Source organism: Colletotrichum aenigma (assembly GCF_013390185.1).
Source record: "Colletotrichum aenigma strain Cg56 chromosome Unknown KSG_Cg56_contig12, whole genome shotgun sequence".
Taxonomy (NCBI): domain Eukaryota; kingdom Fungi; phylum Ascomycota; class Sordariomycetes; order Glomerellales; family Glomerellaceae; genus Colletotrichum; species Colletotrichum aenigma.
Window position 1 is genome coordinate 22769 of NW_023500918.1, and position 25047 is coordinate 47815.

At 52.5% G+C, this 25047-nt stretch overlaps 1 protein-coding gene across 1 annotated transcript; it reads left to right on the forward strand.

Moving 5' to 3' along the window:
* Nucleotides 1–258: 258 nt before the first annotated feature.
* On the forward strand, nucleotides 259–602 carry CGCA056_v014978 (uncharacterized protein; the record flags this gene model as incomplete). Its single annotated transcript, XM_037330220.1, has 2 exons — nucleotides 259–358; nucleotides 415–602. 2 exons carry the CDS (start codon nucleotides 259–261, stop codon nucleotides 600–602), a joined length of 288 nt encoding a protein of 95 aa, XP_037171361.1.
* Nucleotides 603–25047: the final 24445 nt, after the last annotated feature.

Sequence of the window (25047 nt, forward strand, 5' to 3'; positions counted from 1 at the left end):
ATTCAAGTCGTGTTGAATGACTCTTGATGCCTGAGAGAAAGATCCATACTCAAACTAAAACTTCAGGCTCAAAGGAACACATACTTTGCCATCCCTCACTTGTTAACATGTCACCATCAGCTGTGGAAACTACCAACGCCCACTGCCGAACAGCTTAGAAAGGTTGTCGACGGAGAACTTGGTACGCCAACACTGCTCGCAGATCATGTCGAGCCTCTCAAACTGAACAGCGCCCTTGACGAAGTCAAGTTCTTTGAAATGACCCCAGGAATCGGTCGGGAGTATGTGGACATAGACCTTGCTGCTTGGATGCGAGTACCCAATTCCGACGCGCTGCTCCGCGACTTGGCTATCATCAGTAAGTAGCCCACCGCTCCAAGTTCAATCACGGCGAGATATACTACCAACCAAAAGTCGCGCAGCGTGGGTTTGTATTCTTCTGCAAGCAGGATGGAATAGACAACGAGCTGCAAAAGGAGCTTGACCAGGGTCTTGGCGAGCTGACGGGCAAGCCTTCTGCCTCTAGATTGCACATTCAACCTGTCGGTAACGCAGAGCGCGAGGTTGGAGGCGATGATCCCCAGATCAGTGTTGTATCCTGACAGCAGATGACAAAGATCTACGAAGAGCGATTCTTGCAGCTTAAAGCACAAACCCAAGGCCGTCAGTGGCATTCGGACATTATTTTCGAGACTGTTCCTAGCGACTGTACTGCTCTTTGTATGATCAAGCTCCCGTCGACCGGCAGAGATACGCTTTGGGCTTCCGGCCATGAGATATTGGATATGACCGCATCTCTAAGCCTCTTCGATCTTTATTCGAAACCCTCACCACAAAAATTGCCCAACCTTCCTTCAAGGAAGCCGCCCAACGGCAGGGATTCAAGGTCTATTCGAAGGCACCTGGATCCCTCCATAACACTGGCGATTCCATTGAAGGACACAATTCTCTGATCCACAAGAGTCCACTTAGAGGATGTCGAAGTGTCTTTGGCATGGGCCATCAAGCAGGAAGTTCAAGAAGAACTCGGACTCATTTCCCGCTAGGCCATTAGACCACTGGGCATGACCTTGTACTCAAGAACCACGATCTTCAGGTTCGCATGCATTGGGAAAACATCAATGGCTTGGTTATTTGGGATGACGGGTGCAATCATCACGCTGCCACTCCTGACCATGTTAGCCATAATCTTAGAGTTCGCATAGGATCTCGCTCAGTCAGCGCTGGCGAGCGTCCTTACTTTGAACCTGAGAGTGTCAGCCCCCCACATTCTTCTCAGTCAGCGTTGATCACACGCATATATGGCCTAATTCTCTTTGAGCGGACCATGGCATTATTCTATTAATTGTATTCATTCTGCTTGAATTTTGAACGCACCATGAGTGCCCGACCCAACTTCAGCCCATGCATCCATCTCCACCAGCATGTTGTCACCGATAATGCCAATAGCCAGAAGCGTGTTTGCTGAAAAGCGCCTTCGCAGCGCACTGTCCATCAGGGAGCTCAACTAGCTGCCTCAAAATACTCTGAATTCCGTACCATAGTCCTTGTTCTCACCAAGTCTCTCATCGAGGAGCCTAATACCTTCAGAGCGTTTCTGGATTGTGTCAAGACTCCGAACAGTCTGGCTCAAGGCTAATATTCCACCTAGATTGGGCAACTCAGCGACCAGCGAATTGGCAGTCGTGCCAGATACGTGAACCTGGTTTCCCGGCCAGACTGCGCGGCGATATTCCTGTTCGGCAACGTCAGCGAACATTTTCGGCTGCGATTATCTCGAACGCATGAGACTCAGTGCGATGGGCTTCCAGATACTTCCTGTGAGATACTCATACTTTCTTTGCATCCTTGATGGCGATTCCGACAGCTTCAAGCTCGCATGTCTCCTACAGATGATCGCTCAATCTCCAGAGGCTGTAAGGTAAGGCGGGCGGCGGTATTCATCACCCAAATCTCCCGGTAGGTCGGTCAGGCGACTCAGGCCCTCCTGCGCAATACTCATCCAGGTCATATCTTCCTCATCTGGTTCGAAAAGAGAGCGCCTGCGGGTTATTCAGTACAACACCATTGGACTGTGGACTGAGCCGACTGCCAACAGTAACTGTGTTGACTGAAGGGTTATGCAACACGTGGCGCGTGGCTACAGCTGATATTGGCACCTGGTAACGATCTAGGGCTTTCAATACAGCCTGAAAAGGTTGCGAACCCCCGTCGGCTTTGACAAACGCAAATATTCGCGCAAGCTCCGATTCGGATTGTCCATATTAGTAGACACAGGCTGGTTCGGCCACTTTTCACCAAGGAAGCCATCAAGCATTGTCTACTAAAATAGTGCTTCAAGCATAACTTGTTCAAACGGCTGCGGACGAGGCGGCTATTGAGGACACTGCAGGGGACCTGATTTGTCGCAATGTTGAAGCCTGTGTTGAGCAGCAACTCTCGATGAGCCGCGTCGGTATTGGTGAGGCCAAAGTGATCTATCTTGCCCCTTTCTTGCAGTGTATGCAAATAACAGCGGTCATTGATCCATGTGGTGTCTTTGCAGTCCCATGCATGGTCTCAAGCATCCGGTCAACCCCAGGGACAAGTGATTCCAAACGGACAATATACTCACATTCCAGCAACGCCAGTCGTGTCTGCTGCATTCGCTGAAGCGCCAGGTCTACCGCCTCATCGCCATTTTTGAATGTCTTCACGCCGTTCTGAACAACGTTTCGTGAAGGTCTTCAACGCTGGGCTGTTGGACTTGTTGTGAAAGCCGATGACAAGTTCTGGTTAAGCTCCCGCGTTGGTGTTAGTAATATCGTTGTGTCCTGGCCCATGGCAGGTGTAATTACCTGCATATCGATAATGATTCGCCATATCAAATGCCTCCAGTCCGAGCTTGAATCTTGCAATAACAGCTATCAGATACTGAACAGTATTTTCGCGTATTCATGAGCCACAGTGAGTCCCTGATATTTGGAGCCGAAGCGACATCGACCTCTTTATCGTGCCCGCCAGCAAGTTGCCAGAGACCACTGACTATCCTTGGTATCTCAAGAGGGCCTTGGATGGTTGTCTGCGGCGGAAGCAAAAACGTTGGGGGCTTTGCATCGGTTGTTATCTCTAAAGAAAATGGGAAAATAGGTGCTATTCTGCTGAGAGTTCGAAAGAATCACATCCTGCCAGGACTTCTTACACTCTTACACAAGGCCATGGCCACATGGCAGCATTGATGTCTCGGCAAAACGCTATGGGCCTTTGCATTTTCGACAGCCAAGATAAGGCTGCAACGGCGGCTGATGGATTCATAAAAAGGGGCTGGGGCGGCTGATAACGATGAAATACGCTAGTGACCCATTAAAACACCGGCGAGTGCCCCTCGTTGAAATCTCTTGATCTTTCATTACCGCTCTCCGCCAGTCCTACACCACAATGCAGAATGAGACGGCGTTCGGGGCGGCACCCCAAGCTACTCTCAGTGCTCTCAGCGCTATGCCACATGGTGAATCGACCAAAGACTCGAGCCGGCTGCCGCTGCAAAGCAAGCACGCATAACTCAGATGTCGTGCAATAAAGATGAAATGCTAAATGGTTGTGGGCCAATCAATCTGCGAGAGATGTACGCGAATCACTGCCATATACCTTTCGCTCGGCAAAATGAGGAACGAAGCCAGGATTTAGGTCAGCTAGCGACGTACCAATATCGAATTTGCCATTAAAAAATATCGATCACAATCAAGGACGAGACCGAGTTTTTGTCGATCTACATTTCCAGTCCCTTGGCCGCCGAGAAATAAGGGCGGCCGAAGCAGGCGCACACAGGAGCCTGTGGAAGTGATACCGTCACCCATGAGTTTGAATAGCCCGGGAAACAACCTCAACCACGGTTTGATGAGAACTCTACTTAGCCAGATCCTCTGCATCATACTGTCATAGGCGATCATTCATTGAAGAAAGCCCTCATCAGTGTAGACAGCGGCGAAGCAGCACTTAATACGAGATCAAAGAGGATGGGTGACAACTCCATCCAAAGGGGGCCCGTTAGCCAAAATGTTGCAGCCTCTTTTATTTCATGGCTTCATGAGCAACATGAAATCTCTCATCTGACCCCTTGATCCCATGTTGTACACAGATCCCTATGTACGAGGGAAATCTTCCTTCTTGCTCATAGTCATTCTCATTGTTACAGCTAAAGTATTCAATCCACCCATTCATAATTCCTTGTACAGCGAAGAAGAGAAGGTGCAAATTGCAAACTTTCGGCAAGTCTCAAGCTCCGTTGAGGCCATTCAAGACTTGATGCTGTCTTCGTATTGGAGGCGAGTGAGTGATACAAGCTTGCAGGAACGAAGCTGCGGCTGGAGCTGCGGCTGGATCACTCCTGAGAAGCGATTGGCTACGTTACCCGGCTTTGCATGGACTTGGGTTAGCACAAACTACCCCTCAGAACAACAGATGCTCAGCTCAAGATTTCTGAAGACGAGTTGCGCATGCAACTAAACATTGTGAGAACCCAGATTGCTCTCTGGATACATGATAAAAGGTGAGGAATCACACACTTGTGACTTGTGGCACTCAAGGCTGAAGTTCTTCTCAAGGGCGAATCCTTAGACAAGCAGGCCGTGGATGGTAGAGGAAAGCCACTTCATCGAGTCTTTCAACACTCAGTACAAGTGTCAGTACGCAACAGCCAACGACAGTGCTGTCTGTGCTCTCGCGACGCTGAGACTGACCGCATCGGACATTATCGAGGTTCTCAATCCGCAACGCTCATCTGATCCCATCCCATCGCCACAGAGAATCAAACCGCTTCTGCGAATGTTGACGCCAGAGCTAGGTGCCTGGCTTAAACACTGAACGCACGCAGCGAGTGGTATTGTGTTCTGTCCCCCCCTGGTGTGTAGCCGATACGCCACTAATCATAGTCAAATAATTTACCGCGTCCAGACTCCAAGGCCTTTCTCCAGGGGCATATTCTTTCAGAAGTTCAGTAGCCCCTGACTCAGGATGCTCTTTCTGGCGGAATGGTCTGCCAAGGGTGACTGTTTCGCCGACTGGCCTCATTGGTCGGGGGTCGCTTCTGGCCACACTTACGTACAAAGTTGCTGCGATCCAGAATCGGACTCTCACGGGAAATATTCGAGGACCGGGATGGCCTGGGCTTCACATAGAAACCTCTATGGCCACCTATGGGGTTATATGAAGAGAGCGCGAATCGGCTTGCAGGGGGCAGGCATCTCCCTCTTTACACTACCACAACCCATTAATGGCAGTCAACAAGGTGCGCCTCCAGGCGACAAACTGCGAAGAAGAAAACTTCGAAGGGAAGAACGAAATCCAGAATCGGACAGGTATGGCGGGTAAGCGCGTTGGCACAGAGGCGTAGGGCGAAGATGGTGAGAATACAACTCCTGTTCGGGGATGATACTGGACCCATTGCTGGAGTCAACCAAGCTTCCAGCAAAGCGCGCCTCTCCTTCAAGTGTCTTTTAAGTGCGGGCTTGATTGTTTCTAGAAAAGTTCCAGTGTCGCTGGTGGTATAATGTCAGGCATTCGCTGTGGCTACTGGCCTAGATGCCTCAAAGTCTTCCCAATACTACCCATGTTGCATACCACTGTGTACGGCCCTGACGAAGTACGGTCATAACACTTGGTTCACATGACACGATCGATTCGTCTATTTATCCTCGATTCGTCTGTTACTTACGCTGGCCTTGCAAGCCACTGCCTTTGTCTTAATTGTCCCCGTCCAGGCGATGGGCAGCTTCACCCCCAGGCTGGCTGCTCGCTGTATTCCTACTTTCAAAGGAGCTTGAACTCTTGTTTGTATTCTATCAAAAGCTGTTCTGGATGTGGACATCGCACGGGAATAGATGGGTCGCCCTACTTGGTAGTGGCTGCGGACAATGGTCGTAGAACGAACGTATGGAGTCATGACCGAATTGACGACACGGGTGCTTTGTAACTCTCTAACCACTCTATCGCTAATGAACTAAGGCACCAGGGCCATTCAGTGTGTTGCAGGCAATTCCGAGATAACGCTTCGTTAGTCTCTCACTGCCTTTTGTGAAAATCGAACCTTCTAATCTTTCCTACGAAGACACCACAGTGCATCCACTTTCAGGCACCATCGTCATCATACCATCTGAGGTCCATCCCGCTCGCGCCGCCCCTTGATATAAACCGCAACAGTATCTACCAGCTCCATATAATAAGCATGTTCTTTCTTGACCTGCCATGGTAACATCTCTTCGCAGACTTTCGTAGAGGGCATCTCGTCCACTCTGATCCCACGCTCATCACTACCTAGTACTCAGGTGCGTCAACTATTCTCCATCGCAGACCCGTGCGAGCATTTGATGCCAGCACTCCAGGCTGTAGTTTTGCCGATATCTCCACATCTTGGGCCGTCTTTCTTCCCTTCTAACTTTTCTTCTTCGCAGTTTGCCGCCTGGAGGCGAACCTTGTTGACTGGCATTCCTCATGCAGAATGTTGGACCGTCTGTCAGCTTCCACGGAGCTTCAAGGCCAACTTTGAGCTTCATGGATAGTATTAATAGCACCAATCCAACTCATTTCACTCATCCAGCAATAGTCGCCATCATCGCTAGTCTGCACAAAAACGCTGTTCACGGAATCATGGGCATTGATAATGACCAAGGAATGCCCTACCCGATTCTTCCTCATCGTATGCATTCTGTGACTTAATTGCCTCATTCGCTCCATGTCAAGTGCGAGTGGCCATGTGTACTGCTGTCTCAATTAGAGACGTGAGCTGTGGGCCCACCGGAAGTTACATCTTCGATCAGAAGCCGTTGATGATGGGTTGGAGACGCCGTGGCGTTTCCTCCACCGTGGACTGAGCCCTACGTCATATCCATCCTAACGTATGGGTTCCAGCAGAACTCGCAGCCTGGCTGGACTTTGCCAGCGCACATGTGCCGTTGTGTTGCCTGCCAAATCCCACAACAACTTCATGTCTCTCCTACAGACACCCTCTAAATGGGATGAGGCTCAGGTTCTGGTATCAGGGAGAACACACCCGGCATGGCTTACATGATATCATCGCGCGAGCCGAGCAATTCTTCATATCAAAGAATCGCCCAGGGATATCCTTGCCCCAGTGCATCAACCCGGTCGTACTTGCGACCGCCATGACAGTTGAACCACCGTCCTTCTCGCGGTGGATGGAAGGCTCGCGTCACTTCTGAGACTGCATTTGCCCAAAGGCCACGTCAACGACATCAAAAGGGGGCGAATGGTTTTCAAACCGGTAGCAACTATTAGCCCACGCTGCTTGTCTACGCTACCTGTCCACGCAGCCACGAATACCCAGTCGTCCCGGCCCACAAATGCTGTTGCCCTTGACCATACGGCCAATGCGAAAGATCCACATACGTTTGCCACAGTCGTCTTGTCCCCAGGTGCCTTTGAAAAGAGCGGAAGTGAGTCTTGCACAGAGGCTGCCTCGAAATCATTCATCTGCACCATTTCTGCTCTGTGTTCAATCTCACTTTCTGGGTCTGCCCCTCCCTGGTTGATGCTGATTACATGAGCCTTGGTTAGGGTCATTGACCGATTGACTCCAACAGAGTCAAACGTTTAAGGCGCGGTAATCTATATGGTTGATGTGTAGTTGAGGGCTTCATGAAGAGCCTTCTGAGCGGCATGACTGCAGCCATGAGATCTCAAAGGCAGAAAAACTTGGCTGATCAAGCAGTGAACAATTTCACACTAAAGGAGTATCAGCAAGAGAGAATGCGCTGTCGCGCCGGTATCGGGAACGCTCCAACGTGTCTCGAGGAGGAGTCTAGCTAGAGCATCAGAAAGGAATTGTCTGACCTACGTATCTCGCAAATTGAAACGCGGATTCGCAGAATGATGAGCTTTGGCATCCGGAACACTGAACACTGCGTCTTGGAACAACTTTAGGTCTGGCTGATGAGTGGAGCGATCGGACGACAGGAACTTGGAGCGATCATCAGTCTGGTAGGCACAACTAAACCAACTAAGAGCGACCAAGGTGATCAGGAAGACGGAAGACCACGTGTCATCAAGTAGAATAGGTAGGGCCGAGGGGATAGCGATGAACCTGGTAATGAAGATGATGAGCCAACTGAATGAAACGCTTGCCGCGGTAAAGTACCTTGAACATCTGGTGGGTGCTTCGCTGGCTAGTGATTATCTCGAAAGAGTCGTGATACCAGACGGCTTGGCTTGGCGAAGACTGCTGCGAGTGACGATGACGCAGGCAGAGCCGTTGACATGGCCATTTTGGTGGATTCAAGGGCAGCTTCTGCGTCGCAACTGCAAATGTTGATGATGTTAGATCACGAACTTTGCGCTCGCGGCAAATGCGGTCGTTGTGTCCGGGCCTCTTTGCCGACCGATGATTTCATTGAAGGACCAGGAATATAGCTGCCACAAAGCAAAAGTCAGCAGCTATGAACAGAAAAGCCATGTGAAGAAAACGGATACCCGGATGCATCTCTCATCATGTAATAAAGGAGATGCTGTAGACTTCATTCTGGATGTAATAACGTCCCACACCCACTTCTCGGCCACCCCCACATTTCGGCCACTCACTTTTGATGCCCTCACATTTATACACATCAACTTCAACTAAAATTTATATGTATTATGATGCCACGACGATGCAACTTTCGCTGTCACTAGGGTTTTCTGACTCGCTGGATTCATCTGTGCTACTTTCAAGTTCGCCCGCCTCGATTTGAGCCCTCCGAATAGCCTCAATATCGGCAAACTTCGAATTTGGGCTCATCTTAACCTTCTTCCGTTTCCTGGCCCTACTGGCATCAACCTCTGCCTGTAGTGCCTCAATCTTTCGTTGGGCTACTGCCAGTTGGTATGCCTTCTCATCAAAGCCCTTCTGAACCTTCCGAAAAAGCAGGCGCTGCGTATGCTCATCGTTATCCAGCTTGCTGAATAGGCTGAACTGATCCTGAAGCTCATCCCTCTTCTGAGGGGTTGACCAAGGGACTTCTGATGTATCTACCGCCCACTTTTCGCTTGTTTTACCATCAGAGAGCCCTTTGCAGACCTGACCAGCTGGTTTAGCAGGGGTTGATGTGTTCTCAAGCAGCAGAGGGCTCATGAGGGGTCTAGCCATACTGACAGGCCACAAACCAGTCTATTTCCAGCCACTGATGATGTTCTTGCTTGTCAGGGCTGCCTTACGCGCCTTACCATAGCATATAACGAAATTTCTCTTGCCCACAACTGTACCAGCATCCCATTCAGCTAGTAATCCAAGCTCCTTCTTGCATGCTGCCTTGAGGGGCCCAAAAACCGACTGATCAAGTGGCTGAAGGACGTGTGACGTGTGTGCTGGCAAGAACAGCAAGTGTATCTTGTTCCTGAAGCATGTATACATAAAAGCAGTAGTCTCATGGCTTCTATGACCATCCAAGATTAATAATCTGACCTCTGAGGGGTCCCCTGGCTGGGTTGAAGGGATGAAGACCTCTGTTAACCACTTAACAGCTGTAGAGTCTGAAGTCCACCCGTTTTCTGTAGCTGTGAACTTCCAGGATTCGTATGGCGTCAGATCTAGAGGAAACCACTGCTGCTGGACATTCTTGCCCTTATATATAACAAGTGGAGGCAGTGCCTTGCCAGTTGCAGAGATACACTCGATCAGAGATGTCCAAGCATGCGATCCAGGCTGTTTCTTGCGGATAGAACGAGTTTCTGATGATCCAAGAACAAGCCTATTTGATCCTCTGCCTTCTAGAATACCAGTCTCATCTATATTGTATCGATTAGAGGCCTTGATGGCTATGATCTCAGGTATGGCGAGGTGCTTAAACCATTGCCTGATTACATTAGTTGAAGCTCTATTGATACGCTGTGAATCGATTGCTCTGCTTCTTTGGACCCTTACAGATGGGTTTCTCTTAATAAAAGACTGCACCCAGTTCTTTCTAAGAGACTGGGAGTCTCCATGGACCTGTAGGATGCGTTCAGCAAAGTCCTTGAGTTGTTGATGGGTTGGAGGCAGGCCTAGGGCAGCCTGAATTCGAACCCATTCAGCCAGGTGGCTTTCCTGGGTTGGAGAAAGCCTTTGCAGATCAGAAAAGGCAATATCTCTTGCCTGGGTGCCATGGATTCGAGATTGGAGAGTTGTTCTTGGAACACCATACTGTAATGAAGCTTTTCGTAGGCTAGCACCAGCTGCGATAGCCTCAAGTGCCCGAGAAATTTCATCTTCTGTATACTGACGCATTCGGTAGTTATTATGCTTCACAGAAAGAATGGTGATGATTGAGTGAAAATTGGTAAATCTATTCAAGTTTGAAAATGGCGGTGAGTATTTTCGATGAGGCATTTTAGGGTGGCCGAAATGTGGGGGTGGCCGAGAAGTGGGTGTGGGACGTTAATGATTTTCTGGAGAGCCACGCGATTGCCGTCCATCTAGCATGTTCTAAAGTTTTCAATCAGGTCATAAAGGAAATGGTTTACAGACTAGCGTCTGAGTGATGAAATCTTTTATGGTCTGCTATAACTCAACAGCTCCCCAGCTCAGACTTCGTTTCAATCCAGACGTGAAGACATGCTGGCCGGGGGGGAACACCAGACACACCCGAGCAGGCGAATGGCTCCCTTTGACGTATTCAGAGTCCAGAAGGATACAGCATTGAGCCTACCTATCAATTATTCTCTGGGACATAGGAAAGGTGCTACTGTCTGAGGAGATCCATTGAAAGGTCATGACTGCAACCCTGACAGCCATAGATTCAGACATAACAATGGCACATCTAGATTTGGTAGTCTCATGTCATGAAGTGTTGCCTGCAGCTTGAAGAAATCGGGCCGCTGGCTTTTCGGCAACGAGAGGGCCGATGAACAGGCAGAAACCGGTCACAAGGGATAGATTTGTCGTTCCAAGTACAAACAGGGACAGATGTTCGCTCCGACAGAGCGCCGCTTGAGGGTTGGTCACTAAAGCCACATTTTCAGGTCCTTGGCGACCACCCTACCAGCCGGCTGTATTCGAGAGCCACAGGAAAACATGAATATATCCTTGACTCCTGTCTCAGGAAGGAATGCCAATTACTCAAGCAACTTACATCATTCTATTGATCTCACGCAAGCCACACTGCGTCTACAACCATCCAAACCAACGAACAATAGCAGCCAGGACAAAACCTGCCATGAACATTTTGCAGATTGTGAAGATAGCCGCCACAAGGATCTTGATCAACAAGCATGAGATCTTGTACATGATTAGGAGCCAAAGCAAGATTGCTGTGAATGCAACCACGAGCCAAGCAAATTGAAAATGAAACGACTCCCTAACGTAGACAATCTTGATGTGCTGGGGATGAGTCAGGAGAATGATAGAGTCCACCCCACGGGAAATAATTTCGGCGATGGATTCCATCTTAGAATAATGTGATGAGAATAGTCTGGGTAATGTTGGTTATATACGGGACGAAAATTACTTGAGTGGTGGCAGTTTGACAGTCTTGGGATGGAATTGATGTACAGCTGTGAGCTGGTATGCAGAGAATCAGATTGACTTGATGCGTCCAGAGATACAGCGAGACTTAGAAAGAAGAAACTGGCAATGGACTGAGTTTAAAAAGAAAGTTCATACCTTGATATTCCCCTGTTCATGGAGGACAACAACACAGTTTATTCAATCAATAAGCCTTTGTCTGAAGCACACATGTCTATCAAAAGGGTAAATCAGCACGAGGGACTGAACAAAGCACTCAAGCACGTTGTCTGTACTGGAAGTGAAACATGGAATGCAAGGGCTGAAGGTGCCATTTGATCTCAAGTGAACAAAGACCATAGTGGTCAGTATTCAAGAAGAGTTTTACTAGTCTGGCAGTGTTCGTTAGCTATCTGGGCAGTGTCCCCCTATAATCCATGATTATAGATAGAACGATAGGAGTAGTAATAAGGATAATAAGGATAATAACGATAATAACGACAACGACAACAGTAACTACAACGACAATAACAACGACGACTATTATAATAATAAACGACGATAATAGATAATACCGATAACGAAGGCGAGAAATATAATAGTCGCTTTAGAAATACGCTACGGATTGATTACACACGTATGTATAGACACTGCCCGACTAGCAAAACTCTTCAAGAAATCCAACTTTTATTATAGCACGACGTGGCCTAATGACCCTCATTTCCAATGAAACGAGAGAAGCACAGAATCGAACAGAAAGGTCGAGGTTGTGGAAACATTCCCTTGAGTCTTAGCCTAGCAGGTGCAAGAACACCTCGTAGGGCGAAATTTGGCTTTCTGGGGCCCATGAAACGATGTCTCCATGATACCAACGCCGCAAATTCCGAAGCAACCTCTCAATCAAGACCGGAGGTGTGCATATACACCATCTAGGTTGATGCCAACATTGGACCGCTTGGTTTTGATGCTCATATACTTCAGCTACTCGACTTGGTACCATCTCACTCCGGAGACAACAGTGCGGGCAGCGCCGCTTCGCAGGGTCAAAACACTGCTCATTGAGTTGACAGTGCATTTGTTCTAAGTTCACTTCAGATTATCAGCACTTCAAGAATCCCTGAGACCCGTCACATGTTCTTTCCCTTGAGCCATTTCACATTCCTCTTGCCAAACCTCTTCCAGCCTATCTTTAATGTCGTCTATTCCACTGCAACTCGCGATAATGCACCAAGGGAGCCGCTAAGTCTCACCGACATCTTCGACACCACGAGTCAAGTTCCAGCTTTCAAGCAATCATTATCTCCGTCTCTCAAAGTGTCGTTTTGTTTCCAAATACGAAGCATATGTATCATGGAGTCCCTCGAGCTGCGAAGTCCATATGAAAATAGCGTTCATTCACTTGTGTCCTTCGTCAACTCACAAGCTTCATGTCGGCCGAACGACACTTTCCAAGTTTAAAATACTCGCCGTTGGTTTTACTTACAATCGGTACGAGCTCTGCCAAAACGGCGGCCGAACAAGACTCCAAGTTTGGTCACCTCTGTCGCCGCTACACAAGGGCTGCGGCCGAAGTCCAGGGATCCCAAATCTGAAGACATCCAAGATTCTGCTGCCAAGGTTGCGAGCTCCGACCCAAACGCATCACAGCCACGCTTTCGTGGAGATCGTCACCAATCATATTTCCCAACAAGCCAAAGCTATTCCTGAGAGCGCGAATGACGGGTTGATTTGGCTTATTCATCACGTGGAAGTTTGATGCCGTGAGTGCTCGGGCCGACGTTCTTTTCAGGCACAAGATCCCCGAACAGAGCGGGAGACACAACTAGCCTTAGGTGTGCTTTGGTGGAGGTGGCGTTGGGAACAAAATCACTTTCATCATCATGAGCTTCGTTGAAGCATGCGCGTTTCCCAAGGACTTGACGCTGTGCTGGTGGAACCTTAAGATAAGGTACGTACCTGAGGCGGTGCGGAGAACGACCCCCAACAGAATCAAAAATGACGATTTCTCCACTGTAGGCCGTCACTTTCAGGGACTCGGACAGCGACCCACCACGCCGTTACAGCGGGTAGCCCCTGAACACTCAGCGCCCCCACACCTAAAGTAAGGTACCTGGCCCTAGCTCCGGGCACGACTCTCCATCACAGCGACGGCCCCCAATCGATCCGTCGCTCCAACTTTCCCGCACCACCTACGTCAAGCTGCGTTTTTTGATTGTCCATCACCACCACCCGTCTGCCCGTCTTCCTTGAGATTCAACCTGCGCAAATGGCTCCCCAACGACGCGCATCTGCAAAGACGTACTCGCGCCGCAGCAACCGCTCTCTGGTGTTCGACCTGGCCGCCAACGCCAAGAGGCCTGCGAGCGCGACTCTCCAGACCGCGAAGCCAACCGCCGTGGCCAAGACCACCTCGACCAGGAAGACGAAGAGCAGCTCCATGGCACCGCCCAGGGCCAGCGCTGTCGGCGATTCAAGCCCCGGCTTCACGGACAGCAGAAGTGTTCCCATAACAGAAGGCGCGTACCGAACCTCTCCGTCTGCCTACCCGCCTTGCCTTGCTTGGCCTTGTTGCGGTTCGCTCTCAAGCTAACGCGCCATCATGCACACCACAGACTACGACCAAGACGACGAACTTGTCGGCTGGACGATCAATCGCTCGTCGCATCGCGTCTTCATCCTCACCCTCCGCTCGACCGACAAGTCCCGACGGCGCGTCCCCGAAAAGACGGTCCAGCAAAAGACCCCAGCGAAGCTCGACGCATACTGGCGCGCATTCGACAGGCCCCGCGAGAAGACGCTGAACACCGATCGCTACCACGTCTTCGACATCCTGGCCTACGACTCTTCGCGCGCTGCTTTCAAGATCCAATGGGTTGGCTATGGAACCTCCGACGCCGAGACAACGTGGGAGCCGGTCAAGAAGGTCAAACAGATGGAGCCTGACCTGGTGGTCAAGTTCGTCGAGCGAGAGGGGTTGGACAAGGAGCTGAAGAGTCTGCTCTAGGACGACTGCTTGCCAAGTGCATCGGCTTTCCGGCGCAGAGCTCCGAGTTCCTCCATACCAGGCCCTTGCCCGCGCGCCATCAGGTTTCGACATTCAAGCTACTCGGCTTGCTGGGTTCATGGCGAGGCCCCGCCTGCCGTGGGGGTAGACAACCGGTTGCATGTCGAGATGATATTCTGAGCCTGTCATCCCGTCTGCCACCGCAAACCGGGGTGGAGGTCAGTGGAGGTTCAGCACGAGCTGCGCCCACGCTGACATTCGAGAGCGTTTGCAGCCTTCGCCGTCGCGCCTCTCGTGGCCCGCGCCTTGGACCGTGTTGCAGAATCCGGGATACACTTGAATGCGGCGGACAGGCTATGGAATGCTTCGGCGCATGATGTATGGACTGCAGCATGCAGGATGGACCACTGCTGGACGAACTACTTTCGCACAAGTCACTAGAACGACGAACTACCTGACCGATCACAAGAGACGCTGCCGGGACGACCCACATGTGCCATCGACATCACCATGTCCACGTCAAGCCTTCGGCCCCAGGTTGGATTCCGCAGAAGCGGCTTCCAGACCCGTCTTCGACCACGGGGAATCAGCATCCCGTCATTGACCCCAGTGAGCGCCGTTTTTTGGTCTCGGAAGCTTACAGTCGCATCACGCGCGGGAAGAGGTGGTACATCGAGGCTCTCCCCAAGGTCAAACACGCGGAGCTTCTGTAAGAGGTCCGCCTTCCTGTCCAGTCTTTGTAAGATCGGCAGACCGCCGCAGCAATCTCCATTGTTACGATGCCGATGATGCGCGTCACTTTCCAACGTGAACTAGGATACAGTTCCAATCGACTGGTGCCACATTTGCGAAGGGTTCAGGAGGACTTTCGACAGCAGCATGCGGTACCAGACCGTCCTCTCCAGCCTCCCACGTGCTCTCGGGGGCCACCGCACGCCGTCTCAGAGCCCTGGCCAAGGGTTCCTCAGCTAGTAACAGCGCGTTGGTCTCTCCAGCACGTTGTTAGACGCCGCGGCACCATCCGCTCCCAGGCGTGGAGTGCTATCAAGACGACGACGTCGCCGCCTGCTCCTCGGCTTCCGACAGGCTCACCACTGTCCAAGGCATGAAACGCCTGCAGGAGCAGTACGACATCGCCATGGAGGAATTCCAGAGGGTTTTCTGGGTGGCGGTCAACAGGGCGATCCGGATGCGCTAGATTGACACCGAGACGGTGCCGCTCCTGGCCATGGTCGTGGGAAAGTTGTACTATGGTTGGTGATGGTGGGGATAGAAGGTGTCTGACGATAGCTTCTCCGTTTGTATTCGTATTCGCCGCTTCTTCTCCAAGTCTCATTCAACATGTTCATATTGGAATGCCACGTCCCTGTTGAGTTCAAGCAAGTCAAGGCGGCTCCGTTTGGTTTGCCCGTCATTTGGTGGCCATGTATCACCAGGCAGACTTTGTCCAAACTTTCTTTCCGTTCTTTGTATCTCACACTTGCTTTATTCGTTTATTCGTGCTGTGACATCTCCACGTCTTTCTTTCAAGTCCGTCCAACTCGCGCTGCGCCGTGATTCGCTGAATGACCATGATCATGTCTGACTTCGACGGCCTTTCCACCCCTGACGTATGTCGCCTGCTATCTATCCTCTCCTCAGTGACAAGCTTGACTGGCAACACCCAACCGACTCAACAGACTTTCCATGGCATTCTTGTCAGACAGGGCGTGCGCATCAGGCTCAGACCCCATGGGAAACCCACCATCCGCACACATCATGCAATGCCGGCTTACTGAGAGTCTGAGACCTCTCCCAAATCAGCTCCTTAGCGAACTACACAACGTCATTGAGATTGCGAACCTGGGGCTGGTATGCGCTAATGGAAAACCCAAAGATTGCCAACGCAGTCAAGCATTGGATCATGGAGTTCTGAGGTCGCGCTTCATCATGTGAGCTGACTTGCCTTCTTTCCATCCTTGGACAGTTTGAACGAACAGAAGCATGACCGGTTATCGGCGATTGCAATCAGCTATGCCCCCTTCTACCCTGCCAACTTTGTTCCTTTGTGATCAAGGGATGCAACTGCCCCAGCAGGGCGACGATGTGGACGATTACGATGCTCCCAGGACGAGCCACAGCTTTCCAGGTCGCTGAGGATCCAGATGTCACCCGCATCCACCTCCTCAAAGAGCTGGATGCCGCCCGGCAGCTGTACCGTTTTTCAAACTACTTATTTTTGAGTTGATTGATTGTCTAGTCATTTAGCTTTCGCACAAATCAAGAGCCCTTCGGCCGCGGTAGCTCTAGAATCCAATGAATCCGATCATCTCTCCTCACAGCTCAAAAGGTCGAGCTCCACAACTGCCAAATATTGCTCTTCGTCGCGCCAACCCCAGGCGGCGGCGGCAGCTCGCCCAGGGCGACGTGCCTGAACCTTTCATCCTCATACTTCCAGCTCCAGACCTCCAGGTCCAGCATTCCGCGGTCCGTGTCCAGGACATTCCACAAGTGGCTGTACGCCCTTTTCATCTTTCCGTGCACCCCTTCGTCGGTGCAGAATTCCGGCGCCGACGACTCGTCGATAGAGCGGCCGAGCCGAAGTCCGAGACCGGCTGCCATCATGGCGAGCTGCCAGCTCCAGATCCGGGGCAGGCGGAGTTGGTGAAACTGGCGATGTAGATAGGGTGGTTGCCGAAGGCCGGGTCACCGACCAACAGGCCAACGTCGGTGGTCAGACCTACAGCAATGGGGTGCGAGGATGTAATCGGTAGCTCAAGAGACGAAGGCGGTGAGCTGCGCTTGGTTGGACGTCCTGAAAAAAAGCGGCGGAAGCAGTCATCTGTTGAGAACGCGGACATGGTGTTGGTCAATGTTCCACTTCAACGCAACGTAGTAGAACGCGACATCCTCGGTGATGTTGTCGCTGTGCGAGGTAAAGGGAAAGCGACTATCGCCGACGTACTTATCAACGAGCTCCCGGGCTTTCTCCTCCTAAGAAACAATCTTGGAAGACTGCGGCGTCTCGCCTTCTCAAGTCTGGGCAGCGTCCGCCGCCTTCTTCGCGCAGTCGAGGTGACCAGGGAAGAAGCCAGCCTCAGCCAGGGCGGCGACAGCGCGCAGACCGACAGAAACGATGGCTTTCACGTCGTAGAAGATGCAGCTGCCACCAGAGGCCGTAAGACGCTGTTACGCCACTCTCCAACGACGTACTCCTCAAGGAGATGGACAAGGTTGTTCTTTTTCTGGCCAGCGGGGGCGACAAATGCAACGGTCTCATTCATGATGCCCTCGGCGTTGCGCTGGGCCAGCTGTTGCTTGGTCAGACCCTCGTGATTGGAGTTGACAGACGCTTCCCTCGACATGAACTCCTCTGCACGGGCGCGGCCAACTTCGTTGTTGGTGAGGTACTCGACGAGAAGAGGAGGATGAAGGAGTCCGTGTCGATCATCTCAGGTTGGTAAAGGTCATGTTCTCATGTATGTTTAACCACGTTGCGTAGTCGCTGATGGTCTCATTATGGGCAGCCGCGCCTGTTTTCAGATCAATACGCTCAATCACGGCGGAGATACCAGCTTCGTAGAAGGTATTCTTACCGTGGCTGAGGATGCTCTCAATGGGAAGCACAGAGATGCCACTGTCGCCGCCGAAGTAGGCGAAAAACCGCGAAGCACCAGCGAGAAACCTTTCAGAGTAGGAGGAGAAAGCGAGGCTCTGGACCAGGTCGTGCTCCTCCTCGATCAGATCATGGGCACTCTCAGCGAGGGTGTCCTCTGGAGGGAGCTGAGTGAGCTGGGGGTAGTTGGAGGAAGCGTTGAAGATGTAGGACTCTGCCTCGGAGTGGAGTGTGCGGTGCTTGACAGCGACAACCCCATGTTCATCGACAGGAGTGGTGATGGAAATATTGTCCAACCCCGAGCGATCGATAGAAGCGCTTCCATTCTTCAGCTCATTGAACTTCATGGCATCCTGACTGACATCCTTGAGCAGATTAGGGTCCTCTGAGAAGTCACGGATGGTCAACATGCAGCCGAGGATAGGTACTATAAGGGTTGCAGATGAGTTGAATCAGCAAACCGGAAACGTCGACGATGAAGTAGCCCTCTTCGTCATTCTCCTCGTAGATGGGTTCGAGAGCGTGGCCCGTCTCAGACGAGTTCTGGAGACCGACAGCCAGGGAGCCGTTGACCCCGATCTGAGGCTCGAGGTGCGCAACGAGGCCGCTGTGAGCAGAGTTGACTGGTGTGAACCCAAAACCCGCCAGAAGCCTCGGCCCGATGATGGTCAAATCTTGATTACGACAACCTGGGTGGCAGAGTTGCAATACAAATAGAAGTATTTGGTGTAATGCGAGTTGCTGAGCGCAAAGCGACTGGCCTCTTCGTCACAGGCATGCCTGTCTCTGAGGCCGTCATCCGACTCCTTGAGAGGATGGACGAGGCGATCGTTCTCGGACCTGCGGGTTGTCAGCTTCTGCTTAGAAACCGAAGCTGGTGATGCTTCGACCATGACTTACGAGTACATGTTAGGGAAATAACCATGCAAATCGCATTTGGACGTTGGCCCTTTGTCAATGATGGGGCACAGGAAATCATTATAGCAAGTATACGGATCCGGTGAGTACAGGGCGTCGCCGCAAGATTGCAGGCCGTCCGCCCGGGGGCTCGCTGTAGCTCCTTAGGCAAGCTCAAGAGCCAGAATGGTGCTGCGAGACACATTTTTCAAGACCATGGTTGCGTTGAGACGGATGTGATTGACCGGCTGGACTGATGGTGGTGCTTGGGGGCTACCGCTCTTGAAACACGTCATTTACGGGGTTCCTTGTGAATGCATTAGCCATGAATATCCTGGTGTTTCCTGTTTATGTACCCATTTCATGAGCTTTCCCTCCAACGCCAAAGAAATATCAGTGCCCTCCGTGATGGCCTTGATGATGCTCTCCCCTGGGCGCCCACGCTCCGCAGTGGCCACAGCAACGAGCCCGAAATCTTCTCCGTCGCATCGACCTGTAACCCGGCTCGTCCCGCGCCTGCAAGCACGATAACGCCACCTTCTGCTCCACCTCGGAATCGAGCCTGTGCAGCTGGAGCACTGTAAGTGGCATGATGCGAAGGTGCTGCCGCAGGTTATAAATCCACGCTGCGTTGGTGTCTTTTTGCACGGGGCGGAGATGTTCCAACGCGGTGAAGACTTGCGGGACGACCCCTGACGCGCTCTCAGAGAGCACCGGCCTGCTCGCTGCCTCCCGGATGGCGATGTCCGCCTGACCGGCAACACCGGTGAGTGCAGCAAGATCGACAATCGGGAGCGCGACGACGGCGGCTTCCGCCTTGTACATGTCGCAGAGGCTGGTGTCGTCCACCGACGGCCGCGACGAGGGTGCGGTGCCATTTACCTGCCCCGAGTGCCAAAAACCGATCAACTCAGTCCGGCAAATGCAACAGTGAGGATTCAGCCGTACGCGGGAGTGCCTGGCGGGAAAGGAAAAATGGGAAAACGCGAAACGCCGTTGGAAGTCTTTCTTCCTCAGGACCATGCTCAAGAGCAGACTAATACTTCAATTGAGGGTAGTAAGGTTTGTGTATTTCTGTCTTGGACCACACTAGCGACTTGACGACGGTTCATAGTTCCCATTTCCAGCGACCTCCAGGCGTTGGCCTGTTCACAACGCTGCGCTTGAGGCAACCTTTCCAACCCGCTCATACGTGCGACGCAGACGATTCAAAGAGAACTCGAGCCTTGTCCACCACCCTTCAACATCGCTTGACCCACGGCTGCTGGTCGCCGCCGGTGTCGTCGAATGATTCATTGGATGACCCGCCGAGTATGCCGCCAAATTGCCCAGCTTGGCTGAACTCCTTTCCCTAACGTCGAACGGCCTTGTAGGTCTTTGCCCCGATCAATGGCGAGCAGCCGCGGTGACCAGCAACTGCAGTCGTCGCTTCGCACAAGCAAGCAAGCCCGTCCAAGTTCTTGTACGGGTTCGCTTCGTGAAGGCGCTGTCGTATGATGAAGTCGGTCATGGCTACCGATCGATGTTTCTGTCGTCGAGGCCTGGAGAATGTCTGACCTGCCTGTGCTCTGTAGACGGAGGCATTGGTTGAGTTGGCGATTTGGTGGGCCTTCTCTGCGTAGTAGACCGTCTCCTGGAACATACCCAGATGGGCGTAGATAGACGAAAGATACAGTGTAGCTATTAGGAGGCCACAAGCGAGTGCCCAGCTATCCGGTCCATCGGATAAGTCGATTCGGGCAGAAGTATCGCCCTTAATAATGCTATTATCTATGTCGGTAGAGCCTTCCCGTGACACCTGTGCCGAGCTTGCTTTCGGTGCACTTTGCCAGCGAGCTTCCAGCTTCATCCAGTCCGAGTACAAAAGATGGACGCTGGAACCTTAGCCCTTGACCTCTTGCTAAACACAACCTATGACGTCGGAGCTGATGCAGAACAGGGTGACTGAACCTCTTGACAATTCCCAAAGCGCGCGCCACTCCATCAAATGACATGGCATGGCTTGGGCGCCGGAGACTGCACAACCGTACCCGTCGATGACACACCTGTTGCCGTGTTGACGATTGAGCGGCTTGTCTACACGAAGTTGACGACTTCCGGGCGGCGGAAGAGCCTTGGAGGAAGATCATGGTTGAAAAGGACAACTTCGAGGCCTCTGTGGGAGGTCTGCAATTGAGGTGTGCGGTGACTTCGAAGAAGACATTTGCGATGGGTCGATTTGTCTAGGGGTCTGAAATTCGCTGCGTAATGCTTTTGGCGGCCAGGCAGGGGAGAATGGAAGCCTCCGGCGAAGGTCTTGCGGAGCAGCCGCGTGCAGCAGACGGCAACTGCGCATGCCGGAGCAGGCAGTCACGTGTGACAGGCTCTCCTTCCATGCATCGATGGGATGGATGATGCACCCTTGCGCCCCGGGTTATCAGATTACCATATGGTAACCTGGTAATCTCGCTGATGCCGATGTGACGTCAGGCATTTCGCCTTCGTTCGTTCGTGGTGCATCTCCCCGCAAGCCGGCGTTTGAAGTCGTCTGGCTCGTCTCCCAGTCTGTCCGCCGTGATGAACATGCAAGTTGTGTTAGACCCTTCGATGGAAAAGGCAAGACCAGCCAGCAGATGCCTCAGCGGCCATTTGGACTAGCACGACCTCTCGTGCAGCTTGTGCCAACCGTGGTAATCGACAAGTATCTGCTCGTCATCTTGCAGTCTTCGCAGACGGACTCCCATGTCCTGAACCACTCTGACGGCTAGTGTTCTACCCACTGGTTTCGGAGCCGGCGCGACGCACCAATCGGCGACATGGAACATGCGTCAGAGGGTTGCGCTGATCACCACTTCTTCTCAGGGCTCGCCAAACAGACTACGTCGGGTCAACTTTGCTGGACCACGTCTTTGGGGACGAACTTTTCCGAGGAAAGGGGCGGGTCGGACGCCCAGCTTCACGGGGGATTCAAGGTTCAGATCGATGACTTCCCCGGAGTTCAGGATGTCTGTCGATGTCCTCGTCATCGTTGTCGCAGGAAGCTTGGGCACCGCACCGCCGCTGCTCCCGCGCGAGCAAGTCTACGGCGGCTAGCTAGCTGGAGATTTTGTTGTGACATTGGCTTGGTACCTAGACTTTGCAAGCTGCGCAGGGATGGATAGATGACGCACAAAGTCTGAGCTCGCGGTGTTGGGGCGGTGTTGGGGGTTTGTTGCATCACCAGAAGAACTGCGGTAGACAGGACCAGATGTGACGTGTTCTGGCGTGACGCGATATCACATGACACGAGATTTGGAAGCCACCACTGTGCCACACGGAGCAAGCACATCAACGCTGCAATGACGGCAGGCAGCGGTACATAGAAAGCTGTGGAAAACTCCCACTCCTTCCCAAGAGCCTCCCACTCCGAAAGCACTCACTCCTGGCTGGATCGCCCCTTCCCGAACTACCATCACCTTTTCGAAAGCTCCCACTCCCGAGGTACCACCTGACTCCTTCTAAAACTCCCACCCGGAAGCTCCCACTCAGAAACTCCTATTCCCACTCCTTCCTCAAAAACTCCCCGTCCCCCTCCTCCCTTAAAGCTACTATATCCTCAAAAGCTCCCCCCTGCAAAAGCTGCCCCTAGCAACTACCTCCCAATAGCTACCTCTAGCAACTACCTCCCAAAAGCTCCCACTGCTTCCCCCAAAAACTCCCACCACTGAGCAAGCCCCACTAAAAATGAATGTGACGTTTTTTGGTGGGCAAAACGTCACATTTGATGTGTGCGCCGCCCCCCTGCCCAGGACGGGAGCGCAGTGTCGGGAGCCACGATACCGAGTCCCGGCTGGAGCTTTAAACGTACCTACTTGGCACACTTTCCCGAAAGCTGCAGGCACAACTGCCATGTTTACATGTCTAGGTATGAAAGGGAGATGGCGAGACGTGGAGGTGCGCGCTTGACAGGTGTGGGAAAGTCCCCAGTCTTGTGGGGACTTGTTCTGTGAATGGCTGTCCTGCAATCCGCTGTTACGGACGCAGTGTGGCTTTCGGACGCAGTGGCTTTGGGAGGCTGACGGCTGAGGGCAGGCGCGGGGCATGAGAGCACATGGCTTCACAATGGTGTCAGGCATCGGACATCACGAATGCTTCCAGCCACAGGCGGGGCAGACGACTTGCTAGCCATGGCAGGACTCAACGACGGGGATGGCTTTGATCTCTACAAAAGAAGCTCCATAAGACCCTCTGATTCGATATGTTTGTAGAATTCCGCCGTCTCAACCTCTTGTGTGTGGGATCGCGTTGTGTCCGCTCTCAATCAGACCCTCTGATTCGATATGCTTGTAGAATTCCGCCATCCCAACCTCCCTGTGTGGGCTCGCGTTGTGCCCGCTCTCAATCAGTGAGCTCGCTCTCCGACCTCGCATGCCTGTGCTGCTCCTTCGATTCCCGCCTCCCTTTTCCCGCATCTCCTTGCTCCGATTGAGCCTTGTGCGACGGAGAACATTACTTGCGCGCCCGTCTTTGGGCCTAGCACCATCTTCCCTGACATGCCTCCGCTTCTTGTCCAGTCAGGTTCCGTCAGGGACCGGGCGTACGCGCCGCGTACCACTGTGCTCAGCGAGCTCAGGTTCGCTCTCCCAACGTGTCCTCGACGCTGACGACAACGTCGCCGACTTCCCCTCTCTTTCCCCTTGTGCTACCCTGGGACAACCCGCATTATCGGCCGAGACGTGCGCCTTGTTCTTGGGAGCCACCAACCCCACCAATGCTTCCGGGCGCCCTCGACGTCGGCATGAGCAGCGATATTTGCTCGGGTGTTTTGCAGGGGTCGATCGGCGGATTGAAGTAGTCGGGTAGCTAGATGAGCATCGTCGTCGTATGTCTTCTCGTGCAGAACGTCGGGGCGGCTGTCGGGTAGCCACTCGGGGCGGCGGTTTTCCTGGGGAAAACACATGTTAGCGTCCATGCATGACACCCGCCCAGATGGATGGGCAAAGTGCCGCAAGGTTGCAGACCTGGACTGTAACTTACCACGATAATGATCGTCCAAGCAGGTGCTCCAAGCACGGGTCATGGTGTTGGGAGCTTCCTGGTCCAAGACAAGTCGGTGGTATTCGACCTTTTTTGCCGCCTCACGACCTCGCCGAGGGCGATTCGGAACTCTGCGTTGGGCATGCAATGAGTCCAGCATTGCCATGCGCACAAGCTCGACCCCGCCCTTGCTCGCGTCGGCGACCACAGCCTTGTCTCTCCGTCAGCACCTCGAGCGACAGGATGGCGTTCCAGACCGCTCACATGTTGTTGATGCAATTGAAGCCGAGGACGCTGTTGCCAGCGATGGACAGTTTTGCCGCAGTCATGTCGCCATGTATTCGGTGGATGCTCGACACGAAGGAGGAACTTGCTTAGCTTGATGTGTTCGCAGGGTCTTCGATTGCAAAGAGTCCGTAAGATTCGAGGTGGACGAGAGGGATGTGCAGAGGTGTTCAGTCGGCGTGGAGACTCGACGTTGCAGACAGCCGTGCCGATAGCTCTGATAACTGGGCTGACACCTTGACGATGGCTGAGGCTGGACGGCGGGCTGAAAAGCTAAGGGCTAGACGGCCGGTTGCCATCCTCGGCGCAGGGAATTGATCCTTATGCTTCGCACCCAATACTTGGGGTAGGTTTCTTTCCAAACATGGGAGTTGAATTGGAAGATGGACGAGCGCGACGTTGTCGAGACGGAGAGGATGCGGCGACAATTCATTTCCTCCCTGTTAGGTGCCGCGCTGGCCCGTGCTTCAGCGACTCTCAGAGGGGCGGAGCGCTGAGAGAAGTCAAATGTGACGGTCTACAGTGGGGATTTCGTCACATTTGTTCACATCCTGCCCCGCCCGCTCCACAAAACCGTTCAGGTGCCCACCACTCCACGTCCCAGCAGAACCGGGAAGACTGTGGCTGCACTCGCTGTGCTATTTGTCCAGCCCAACTCGCAGCCATTTCCAAATTGAACCCACGTCTGCCTCGGTCGACATCAGGCGGCAGGATTGACGTTGGCGTCTTTTCATTGAAGCTGGATTATTTTACATGTGCGCGCAACCGAACCAGAGTGCAGGTCGAAGAAAATGCGAGTTGCATCACACGAATGGAAGCATATGA